Source organism: Corvus kubaryi, unplaced genomic scaffold, assembly GCF_017639235.1.
Source record: "Corvus kubaryi isolate FWS band 111438036 unplaced genomic scaffold, C.kubaryi_AGA036_p1.0 138, whole genome shotgun sequence".
Taxonomy (NCBI): domain Eukaryota; kingdom Metazoa; phylum Chordata; class Aves; order Passeriformes; family Corvidae; genus Corvus; species Corvus kubaryi.
The window spans coordinates 5,756,909-5,769,808 of NW_024580672.1; the positions used below are offsets into that span (position 1 = coordinate 5,756,909).

At 40.1% G+C, this 12,900-nt stretch overlaps 1 protein-coding gene across 1 annotated transcript; it reads left to right on the forward strand.

Annotated features, from left to right (window-relative positions):
- Positions 1-702: 702 nt before the first annotated feature.
- On the forward strand, positions 703-11,450 carry LOC121659991 (neuropeptide Y receptor type 4-2-like). Its single transcript, XM_042018822.1, has 2 exons — positions 703-874; positions 6,478-11,450. Exon 2 carries the CDS (start codon positions 6,594-6,596, stop codon positions 7,725-7,727), a length of 1,134 nt encoding a protein of 377 aa, XP_041874756.1. The 5' UTR covers positions 703-874; positions 6,478-6,593; the 3' UTR covers positions 7,728-11,450.
- Positions 11,451-12,900: the final 1,450 nt, after the last annotated feature.

Sequence of the window (12,900 nt, forward strand, 5' to 3'; positions counted from 1 at the left end):
ACCAGAAAAAATGAAAGAAATAATACAGTATAAATAAAATTTGTTTCCACTGTTAGTTTAGTTCATAAGAGCTTGCACTTACTTTGATATTGAAACATTTGATTTCTGTTACCATGCTACATGCCTGCTTGTAGAAAGAAATCTGGCACTTTTGCAAATCCCTTTCCCCCCTTTATTTCCAACTTTCTCAGTGCTCTTTGATTTCTGAGTTCTTTTCCTGAGTAATAACAGCTCAGGAAAACCTGAGCTTTTCTGAGTTCTTTTCCTGAGTAACGATGTGCCTCTACCCCTTTCACAATCTAAGGACTTGCAGTGTGCACCCTTCTAAAAGAAAATTTCAGTATCTGTCTGTGGTGGAATGGAAAATCTGAGAAAACTGGTACTGGCCTCATAAGTATGAGGCAAAATTCTCTTTGGAGCCCTACAGAAATCTTGCCTGAGCAAGGAGAACAGGATTAGGTTCTATGTCTGTATTTTGTCCCTTTGTTTTCACTTGAGATCACACTCATGTGCAGCATGGGGGCAAGCTGTGCTTCAGATACTTCACAGCTCTTTTCTGAAGTTGTTATTCCTCCCAACTATCCCTAGAATTTGTATATTTATGCAACAGCAGAGGGAGCCAGAACTTCAAAGTCAGACCATAATCACAAAGCAGAATTCATTGGCTAAGTTGAAGGGAGGGAAGGAAAGAGGGTGGGAGAGAGAGGGGGAGAGGGAGAGAGATGCCATCCAAATTACCTACAGAAACAGCCATCAGAGCTTCTTTCCTGGATTGCTAGGGCACAGAAGATCTTATTTTGCTCCTACAACATTTCTGCTTTCTTCCAGAACTGAAATGTGCAGCAATAGCAGTGATTCTCTCCATCAGTAACTGGTAAGAATTTTCTAAATTTTCTATTTCAGACCGTCAGGAGCGCACATCTCTATATTAAAGTTATCACCTGTTATTTTAAAAGCAGGTGACTGTGTTTGATAAATGAAGCCAGTTTGACTTGTCATGAAAGGCCCAACCCTTGTATCTACTGAGCAAGGCACTGCAACCTTTTGGGGTGCAAGAGGGAGATGGCAGCTTCTTGGGGGCCTTTGCAGTTCAGTGTGCTCCCTGCCACCCTGCAGTGTGATAGAAAGAACCTTCCTGTGTGCCTCTGGTCGCTGGAAAACCCTTCTTATCTCCTAGTCCCTGAGGTTTCTTGGTCCTTACTCAACCAATGCAGCTTCAGACAGGACACAACACATCACTCTCCAGATATCCTGACTGACTGAGGTGCCCATTGCAATGTTTTATGGATTCACCACTTCCTTTGGTAAAAATCACCTTTGTAAAAATGTGGGTTTTTTTCTCTTGTGTAGCAAACGTCACAAAGGCCTTTACTCTTAAGAAATCAGGGACTAACTACCCTGGTCTGCTGATTTGCTATTCACAATTTACCTTTGTGAGCTGGCTCCATGTCTTTGGTAAGGTTGTTAGGAATTTAACCCGAAAATAAAAAGTTGGAGTAAATGCTTTTGTAAAACTTCCCTGCTTTCTACAAGATCAGAGAAGATTAACTCATAACAGAACTTCGTAAACTCTAAAAGGTTTCCCTTGAAAATATGCAGATGTGAGAGGGGGGAAAAGAATTCACTTTCCTGGATATTTATTCTACCTGTAAGTCTATTTATGTTATAGACTTGTAACATATTAATATACACAAGTTTTTCTATATCCTAATTATGCAGGTTCTAGAAATTTTTATCATATACAGCTTTTTTTAATGACCTAAGATAGCTGCTCCCAATATTTTTGCAAAACAGAGTCAAAAAAAGGTGAAGAGTCCATCATTAACTTTCACTGTACCAAATCCCTTATGGATTTAACATTGCTGTGGGATGTCTGTGCAAACTCAGTGACATGTTTCCTCTTCTAGTTAAGTGTTGCTTTCCTGGGAAGCTGTAATAACAGCCAAGTGATTTTTAACCTTTCTTTAGTACGTAAGGCTAAACGGGGCAAAACTGCTTTACTGAGATAATGCCACTGGCAGCCTAAAGGGGATACCCCTGCCAGTCAGTCCCCACTACCGCAATTAATATCTGTAATATGGATTCTGGCATTCTGTTGAACCTTTCCATTGCTCCTTTTTTTCTAGCCCACAACAGGGGCTTTACTCCCAGTAATTGCTGTAAATGTTTAAATAAGTGATACAATCACCACGTCTTTAGGAATTGCTTCTCTCAGAAGCTTTATGGACTGAAAGCAGCAGTTGTTTGAGCAACTAGTTAAATTCTGAGGTAGATAAGCAAGTGCTTCTAAGTACCAGATAATGAAGCTAGACAATGCAAACATGTTTTTATCTTTGACTAATGTCTGATGTGGAAATTGGTTTCTACTGTCCCTCACAACTATGGAGACTGTTATTTGATTACAGGCAGTGGATGATCATGATCAGCTTTGCAAAAATGACCCACCCTTTTCCAGTGGGCACATAGAGCCCAGCATCTGTAGCAGTCCCTGCTTTATCCTGACCTCCAGGAAGAAAAGTTTTTATGGGGTTTTTCATAGGATGTATTCGAGTCCAGAGATCTCTCTAAAGGGCAGTCCTGCATTAACTGCTTGAAGCCACTTATGGTCTAGCAGTCTCCTTGAAACCCACTGAGGGTTTTATTTTGTTCCCTGACTCATTTCTACAGAATTCCCTTTCATTTGTGGAATTTTTCTGGGAAAAACAGGATTATGCCCTGGGGGAAGAATTTCGAGCTGACAAGTGATAATTTGGTTTCTTTTTTATTTTTTTGAGACAAGCTGAGTGACATTTGTTAGTTTAGAAGGCTGTGCTGTTTGCCAAGACAAACCCTCCAAACTTTGCCTGCTCTTCTTCCTTGCTTCCAGCACAAACAGCAGTGACGAATGTCTGTAAAAGATGTATGTGGGGAATTTAACTTACACTAAGATTAAATCTGAAAGCTCATTCTCCTCTTCCTTCTGCATCCTGTTAATTTGCTGCAGACTTTTGTGACGCTTTTTAGAGAAGCTGTCTCATGCTGCATTAACTAGAGAAGAAACTCTCATGAACATCTCAGTTTTTGTTACTGAACCCAACGTTCATTAAGAGTTCTGAACAGGATTCCTCTTTCTTCTTTAAAAACAAATGAGCAGAAAACAAACAAAAAACATACCCCCTCTCTCCCTCAACAAACTGATTTAGGAGATATACTTCTTATTCCTACAAGCCAGGTACATATTGCTTCACTTTCTGGAGAAAAAAAGCTGGTTTTTCTTAGACCATCATCTTATGGCTATGTTTTCTGGGGTAATCAACAAACTTTCAATACAATGAGGGGACTAACACCCTTGCTCCCACTGCACTGGTGATTTGGTATATTAGCTAACCTTTGATTCAAATATCTAAACAGAATATGTACACATTGCTTATTACTGGCTCTTGGTTTAGGATAAGCTGAATGGCAATCAAACAACTTGAAAGTCAAACACATCATTTGGCAGTAACTATCCTTGAGGATCTGCCACCCAAGGATACCATAATGATGTGCAGGATAAGTCACTACAACATTTGTTTTTCTGTTTTTCGGGAACTGCCTTTTACATTATGGTTGCTGGAATAAGGGTTAAAGAGCACTACAGACACAGGTGATCTTGGCATTGACTTTTCCCAAGGCATCAGGTTGGCAGGTGGTTTAAAGCACCTCATAGTGCATCACAGGTTCCCTTGAGACACTGGACAACTCATGTCCCATCTTCCTCTCACAGTCCCCTTATCTGTGATAAGGGGGTGATAATTCCTTATTTGCCTCTGGGCAGTACCGTAAGACTGAATGCCCCGGAAGTGCCTGCCAGTCACCTGGTGGGGGACACCATAGAATGCAAGGTGTTAAAAGAAAGGGAGCTCCTAACCCAACAGTACACATTGAAGAGCCTTCAGAGATGCTCTTTATCCCCACCACACTTACCATCAGTGCCAAACTCACAGCCACGCTCAGCCTTTGGTATTTTTCTTGGAAATGTGCCCCATAAACCTGTGGGATCTGGCTTCTGCTTTTCAGGTGGCTCCACCACCTCCTTTTTTTTTTGCTTCAGCATTATTAGTTCTTGCTGATGCCTCAGCGTGTCCGAAAGTGTCTGGGACCCTTCAGAGGGCTTACTCCATGGGACACAGATGTTTGTAATAACTGCACATATTTTCATATTTTTCAAGCAACAAAAGAGAGTCATGTGTTTGTTGTCAAGGATACTGTAGCTAAGGACATGAGGCTGGGACTGTAGTAAAAGCTCATGGGTTTTGTTTACAGCAAAATCTGTTTGTCCTGTCCAAATGCTAAGACTTATCTCTTCTGACTGGTAAAAAATAATGTTGCAGGCTGCTGATCCCTTTGCTCTGTTTCACTTGCAGCATCTCCACTGGCCAGCAATCATTAGAAGCTATGGGGCTGGCTGATGGTTTTTCACTCTGTATTCATTTGCACACTGAAACAGACCACCATACCCTCCCCATATGTGAACATGGAATCTATACGTCACCATTGCCTCTTCTTTTTCTTCCAGAAAATGAATCAATCTGTTCACACGGATTAGGCAACAACACAAAAGTGAGTGGACGGAAGGAGTCACACCTATATCCTCAATTTGGAAAATTTTCTTTGTCCCTCTTTAATTAAGAGGGACATTTCCTCAACTGGAAATTCATTTCCTCAACTACTGAGGAAATGAAAGACTATGAGAAAGAAAGGGCTACTATATTTTGCTTGTGTGACTGTCTTGACTGTCTCAGATGGATACAGATAGATGACAGAAAGATATAGAGAGATACAGTGAGATAAATCAACAGGTCTAGCAAAGCAACAGAAGAATTTACTGTACTCATTTACTTTTGCTGATCAAGCAGAACAGTGAATCCAAAGCATCTTTTTATTTACTGCACACTATTGCTTTCTTTAGTTCCTGAGAGGCAACATCTCTAGAAACAACGAAATTCATAATGGGAAAGATAAGGCAAAGGAAAAGATGTAGGGTAGTGTGTGCTTTTTTGAACAGTACTGGTTATCTTTGGGCATGCAGTTGTTCAGCAATAAATGCTACTCAAATGAAATGATAAGCTCACTATACCATGTTATTTATGTATTTATACCTAGATCAGTTGTTTTTTCTGAAGCTCAGACATTTTTCACAACCCCATGAACTTGAGTGACATTTTATCATTGAGGAAAGGGTCATGCAGTGGTTAAATAGTGTCATTCCCCGAGTATTTATTTACTTTTCATACAACAAGCCTTTGTACAGAATGAAACTGCCTCTGGCCTGATGAGAACTCCCAGCAGAGTCAGATTTTTTTACTTTGATTCCTGGACACAGAGGATTTGGACTCAAGGGTCAGGATTATAAAGCAGCCTTTGCTATGGCTCACAGGAATCATCTGGGAGAGTCGAGGCAGTCCTGTGACTGAGATTTCCAAAAGTATGCAGCACCAATTAACTCCATGGGTTCAGCTCCCTGAACTCCACTGAAAGTCCCAGCTCAGGTCTTGCAGCAGTGATTAAGCAGCAGACCTATCTATCTGTGCAGGAACACTATCTAGCAGATAGAAGGTGCTTTTACAACTTGTGAAAATAAAAGCAAAATTATACTGAGGGAGAATCAATAAAAATCTTCCCAGAAGGAATTAAAAGACATTATTAAATCAATCACTCTTAAAGCCAAGATCAGGGCACTGGTCTCTATATCTGATAAACCCCGACATGGCCATGTTAGGGGAGATATCAATGCTTCATGGGCACTGGAGTTCATCCGGAATGAGGAAGCAAGAAATTTGGACTGCAGTTCCCATGACCTATCACAGCTGTGTAGAAGCTGGAAAATGTTGAAATTATTTTGAATTATTTTAGACTTTAAAAAAATTGTCCCATGATATCCTTCCAGAGAATGAGCCTGAATTTTTGCATGGTGATTTTCTCGCACAAATGTGAATTCTGGCTGCAATCACAAACGCATTTCACAGATTAACTCACATAAGATATTTTAATGTTGGCTTTATGCACCTGATATGCCCTGCTTTCACACTGATGTTTAGCTCAGCTGAAGGTAAATGCAGCTTCACAATATCCCCTGCCCAGTTTTGGATCAGAACCTTGCAAAACCAGAATTGCACCCCGGGGTGGATTTTGATCTGGTTTTATTGTATCACCACTCTACTGCATTAATGATGTTCAAGATACTGCACTGAGTTAAATAATGAAGTTAAGATGTTCTTAAATCCATGGGACAACCTCACAATGAATAAACATGGTCATAATTCAATAGAGTTGCACAGACTTTCATACCACAGTGTAGCAAAGGGCTCCATTTTATGATCTAATGAACTGTGTAAGAGGGAGCTGCAGAATATACACAGAATCCCTGACATTTGCTTCCCTGTCTCCCTCCTTATCCTTTTGACTAATTTCTTGCAGCGTAACTAAACATATTTTTTCTTTTCCTTTCCTTTGCAGATATACCCGGACCTTCCACAGCCAGACAGAACAGATATAACGCTTTTAGGGTGGCTCCAGAATACTCAGACTGTGTTTGACTACCACCCTTTTGGATAAATATTTTGGGATTCAGGATGAATAAGACAAGGGCTGTTAATGATGTTTTTCATTTCCTGAGCAGCAAGAACTGGAGCTCAAGCCGAAGCTTTCCTATGAACATTTCTAATCAGTGCATGAACATCACTGACCTTACTGTCTTTCTGGCCACCTCTTACAGCTTGGAGACTGTTCTGGGCATTGTGGGAAACATCTGTCTGATTGCTGTCATTGCCAGGCAGAAGGAAAAGGCCAATGTCACCAATATCCTAATTTCCAACTTAATAATTTCAGACTTGTTTATGTGTCTTGTCTGCCTGCCTTTCACCGTTGTTTACACCATGATGGACTACTGGATATTTGGAGAAGTCATGTGCAAAATGACCTCATTCACTCAGTGCACAACGGTAACAGTGTCAATCCTTTCCCTTGTCCTTATTGCTCTAGAAAGACACCAGCTCATCATAAACCCCACTGGCTGGAGGCCAAATACCTCCCAAGCCTATCTAGGAATTGGAGTAATTTGGACTTTAGCATGTCTCATGTCCCTACCCTTTCTGACCACATCCGTGTTGTCTAATGAGTTGTATGAGCAGCTCTCACACTTCATGAATTTTTCCACTGATAAGGCAATATGTATCAACTCGTGGCCTTCTGAGCAGCACAAACTTATCTACACTACCACTTTACTGCTCTTGCAGTATTGCATCCCTCTGTTCTTCATTATCCTTTGCTACCTGCGTATCTACTTACGCCTGCAGAAGAGGAAGGACATGTTCGAGAAGAGTGAGTACAGCAACCGAGCAGTCCAGCTGAGAAGGATAAACATTTTGTTAGCGTCCATGGTTGCTGCTTTTGCTGTTTGCTGGCTACCACTGCATGTTTTCAACACCATCGTGGACTGGAATTACAAAATCATTTCGCCTTGCCACCACAACCTGATCTTCTCATTGTGCCACCTGGTAGCTATGGCTTCCACCTGTGTCAACCCTGTTATCTATGGTTTCCTAAACAGCAACTTCAAAAAAGAAGTGAAGTCACTGATTCTGAGCTGCCAGCATAATTCAGTAACTGCCTCAACGGAAGAATATGATCATTTGCCTTTATCCACCATGCAGACCGAAATTTCCAAAGGCTCTCTGATGTTGAACTGCAGACACAATTCTATTTAACAAGCAGAAAACATTTCAGAAGGGTGCAGTGACACCCCACACCAGTTATTACCTGTGGGTATATAAAGCAACTGGTGATGCCACAGCTGGAATTTGAACAGGAACCCATCACTATCTGATTTTTGGAAGAACAGGCAAAGTAATGTTGCAAATGTTTACAGTTGCTGCTGTGGTGCACAAGGTTTTCATGTCAATGAGGTGGTACTGACACCGAGGAGACTGGGCTGATGTATAAGCAGCTGCTCTAAGATCAGTAACTAAGCCCTAAGTGGCTGCAGAGAGGCTGACATAGGGTTAATCAGCTAAGCTCATATCTCTACCATGGCTGCAGTAGAAAACCAGATTTCCAGTTTCAGTGATGCAGGCTGCCAAAAGTTGTGTTGGAGAAGACTCTCTCAGTTTTTCAGTATTAGAAAGATTTTTATGCACAGCTGACACACCAGTGGAACAGAGATATGTAAATATCTAAATTTTTTTTTGCTTTACCACCTCTCACAGCCCATCAAATAACAGTAATCTTTCAGCAGATCTTCACATAAAACAACTGCCTGTTTCTATGAAACTTCACTCTCTGCCATAGGCTTGAGAATAGTCATTGCCTCTGCAAGTAGGGACAAAGAACAAGGACCCTGGTATGTAAAAAGACAGTCACTTATGAGGGATGGCAGTAAATGAAAATGTTATTCAGTGGATTAAACTCAAAATGCATTGAGATGGTACTGAGAACTATTTTTAAGCACATAAAAACAGTTGTAGATCTACATGGAAATGAGTCTTGTTGAATTTGTCGTTCCCACTGCTGTCATTACAAAGCTCTGCAATGCTGAAACTTCATGCCATGATGGTACAAGATGGCCAGATTACAGGAGTTGTTCCAGGACTTGGTAGCAACATGTCAGTCTGCTTCAGCATCTTCTTGGTACTTTAACTGCAAAGTATCTAATTCAGAAGGTCAGAATGAGCATGAAAACCTGTTTGTGGAAATCATGTGTTTCCAGAGTGGATATACTTCCAAAGAAATAAGCATATGCATGGAGGATTTCAGTTTTCTTAAAAAATAAAACCAGATGTCAGGTATCAGTCCCACTGGCTGACATCAGCAACAGAGCTGAAATTCCAACAAAACACTACAAGGTCAATCAAAACACACAGGTGGAATCCAGGTCAGGCTGAAGCCAAGCTGCATGTAAATAGGTAGTACTGTCAATTGCTCTACTAAGATGAGAGTCGTATTTTTTCACGTGTGTTATTTGTAGCCTTTGTTCATGAAACCTACAAACTACAAACTCATTTTAACCTCTGGAGCCAGAGAAATTGCTCAGTGACTACTGAGAAACCAAGGCATTCCCAAGAAGGCCATACTGAGGTATAGATTAAAAAAAAAACCAGGTAGCAAATGCAAAAAGGAGACCAACCAGTTCAATGCTAATGAAATATTGAAGTGTATTCTGTCCTGATTTGTTAAACTAACCTTAGCAGAAGACTGGACTTGGTGGTCACCTGAGGTAATTTCCAACATGAATTGCGCTATGAGAAGCGGTGGTTACTTGTTGCAGTCAGTGGGTTTGCATGGAGTTGAAGATATCCAGTGTATAGTTATGCAAACAACTAGAAATTCCTTAGCTGGCAGATCTCTGGTTAGACAAATTGGTATAAAGTTAGGTGCAGAAAAGAATTCTCCCCATGCTGTGAACTGACAGGATGCTGAACGGAGTATCTGAGCACAAGAGCTAAACTCTATGCTATAAGGCAGCAAGAGCTATCAGTAAGTACGAGATCATATCCCCGGCTGGCAGAAATAAGAGTTAACCCCTTGCCATGAGCTGTGTGCACAGATTTCAGTGGTAAAACTTGAAGTTTGGCCTTGAATTCTTGTGTGCAGAATCCTGAGGCAGAAGCTTTTTTGATGCAGCCACCCTTGTAATTCTGGCCAGAACCTGTATATCTTAGTAAGAGACTTCGTGTGTGGTTACCTTTTGTATCTTCCTCAACTATGTGGCAAGACATTTTTGCTTTTTTCAAATGGACTTCTGCTTTCTTTTTTTTTCCTTTGTTACTTGCCATGCTATGATGAGAACTTGTTTCTCTTGATTAGTTTTCATGCAATGTGATTTCTAGACTGGACATTGAATCTACTAGAAACACAGAACAGGAGGACTCTCATTTTATCTTAGATACATCTTAAAACTTGCTACTGTAGCCAAAACCTCCATGGGATGCTGAGTAGCACAAAACACAGCTCCTCTGTGGTTATATCAAAACTGTGCTATATTACTTCAGGGCTTAAATATTGTTTCAACTTTGTCATTGTTTTGTATTTAGAATCAATTTAAGTAATTGAGTAATTCTGTCTGTTTTTTGCACTGTTAGAATGTCAGCATTTAACTAGCTAAGATGTGTGTCAAGCTATTGTAAGAATACTCTGCTAAACACAAACACAGAAAATTACCTGATATTTGGTCTTAAGTACATAACTTTTCAAGCACCAGTGTCTTAAATGGAAATATAATTACCTTTAGGATTTGTACTTCCATGAACCTGTCTTTGTCACTAGTTCTGAGTGAAAATTTTTGGTAAAGCTATTACAGTTCATCAGAGACCTGCCACTCGAGCTATGCACTGGCACTGTGTGTCAGATCTGAGTTCTTCCTGCAAAGGGTAGAAATACGAGCAAGATCTGGCACTCTGTTTAACTGTAATTCACGTGGCCATTTGTTTCCATGAACACAAGTAGATACATAAAGCAAGCAGATCCAACTTTACACTAACACAGAGAAGCACAAATGGATGTTATCTTCCTCTCATGATTAAAGGAAGTGTCAAGTTTGGAGTAAACTACTGTTTATTGCTAACTGACTTTGGACTGGATAAATTATAGGATTTAAACACTAAAAGCCACCAAATTTCACCCATACATCTAACTGCAAGAATGCAGATCCTCAGAACTCCCAGCCAGCTGCAGTCTATCCATCTACTTACATACCATCCTGAGACACGTGTTTTTCAACCTCTAAAATTTCCTAAGTAATAAATAAACTTTAAAGTAAACCCAGAAAAACAAATATATCCAGGTACCAAAGGACTGAATATGTAACAGAAAAGGTGCCTGTACCACTTCCTCATTCTGTGCATACACCAAGGCTTCTGCTGCTATACCCAAATGCAGTAGAGGATATTACCCTCTTAGGTTTTAAGAACTGCTGTAGCAACTGTTCCCCATTCCTTTTGAAGGCAAAGTCACAAGGCTGGGTGCAATTATGCCTGCATGGTTGAAAGAGCCATTTTATTTGTCACTTTGAGGCTTTATGCAGCCAAGGGAGGCTAGGTTTCTTTGGTCCCAGCAGAAGGTAACAGAACAGAAACAGTTTACATACGTCTTATCCATATGTAAATCGCATATAGTGTTCATATGTAAGAAGCATAGAGCATTTTTGTGTTCATTGTACACAGTGATGGTTTTGGGTATACTCTTTAAAGTTCTGCTACTGAGTCACAAAAGCAATGTTGAAGAAATAGGCAGGAGTTGTGCAAATCATGAGTTCACACAATTTTAAGACCTTACATTGCCTTTTTCTAAAAAAGTGCTTCATAATCTTGCCTCCTGTGACACATTATAAGAAGACAGTAAGGTTTTCAGAGCAAGAGAACAACTTATTTCTGTGATATAAGTAGCACACTGCAGGGAGTCTTAAAATAACAAATAAAGTAATATTGTCTGTGTCACTTCTCTGTGCCTGCTTCTGTAAAATGATGTAATACTCTTCATAGTATAAAATACATAAGATTTAGTCCTCAACTACTGTTTGTCAAGAGGAAACAAGTGTATTGTGTGATAAGAGCCACTGATATATGCAGGATTAATAATTTGACTCATAATTCCTAAGGACAATGGTGCAGTGCAGCCAACAATGGAGGACAGGCAAGTACCAAAAATTCAACGTGGAACATTGGAAGATTCTGATGCCAGAACTCAAATTATCTTCACAGACTTTTCAGATTGCATAGGAAGCTGGGTCCTATGTGGCACACTGTCCTGAACCCTGACCAGAACCACACCCATAAAGTAAGTGACACTGCTGGGATGAAAACCAATGTTGTTGGTTTCAACAACAAATGTTGCTAAAACAGCGTTTTACTGACCTTCATAAAATGCTTTGCTTGGGTTAAAAGTATTGGTAAATTTCTCTGACCTGGGTTACCTGGGTTACTTGACAGAAAGTAAACCAAGGTACCAGAAATGACTGCAGATTGTGCTATAACCAGGTTTGGTTTATTACACTTGCACACACGAGGGAAGAGTGCAATAGCAGTATCTGCCAGCCTGGATTGGTGGTGTGTGGCATAACCTGCTACAGTGGTTGGTAGCAATGTTGTGACAGCCATCAGTCACATCTGCAGCACATCTGCAGGTTTGCTGTGTGCAGACACGGGGTGCCCACACATCTGAGGCCTGATAGTCTGTGAGAGATTATTGTGGGATAAGATGTCATATCCTGAGGACCTCTTGAGAGATTCTTTTGCTTTGACCTATGTGTCTTCTCACAAGATCACCTGGCATTTCATTTTACAGGCCATTCTCTTCAAGTTTCTTATTGATGAAATGCTGACCTGATTTTCAGACCAGTATTGATTTCAATGTAAATTGTTGATGCTTAGCACGAAATGTAATCTGAGTTTACATTGTATGAGCATCAAAATCCACAGAGCTTTTATGATCTTCCCTCCCTTTCTCAGTTTGCTCTATAAAGTCACTTCTTTGAACTCAGAAAGTCATAAACAGAATAAGCCTGAGATTTATACTTCTGTACTATGCCTTTCCTGCCAGACAATGCTCATTAGACCTTAGTCAGAATTGGTTTGTTGTCCTTCCAATAAATGCTTATATGAAGCCCAGTAGCAGCACAGAGATCATAAGATGGAAACTTGTGTTGAAATTTAATTCCAGAAATGCCTACCTTTTGTTTTTTCTTTATAGAACTTTAATTGATGAGACCCACCACCCCTTCGTAAAAAACCACTCAGTTAAATTGTGCTATATTATTCATCACATATGATAGAAAGTATTTTGTTGAATAGAAATTGCAACACCAGATATACCAGATTACCAGATATAACACTAAAAAAAAAGGCATGATACATATAAAATGATGGCATAATAATAATAATATGAATA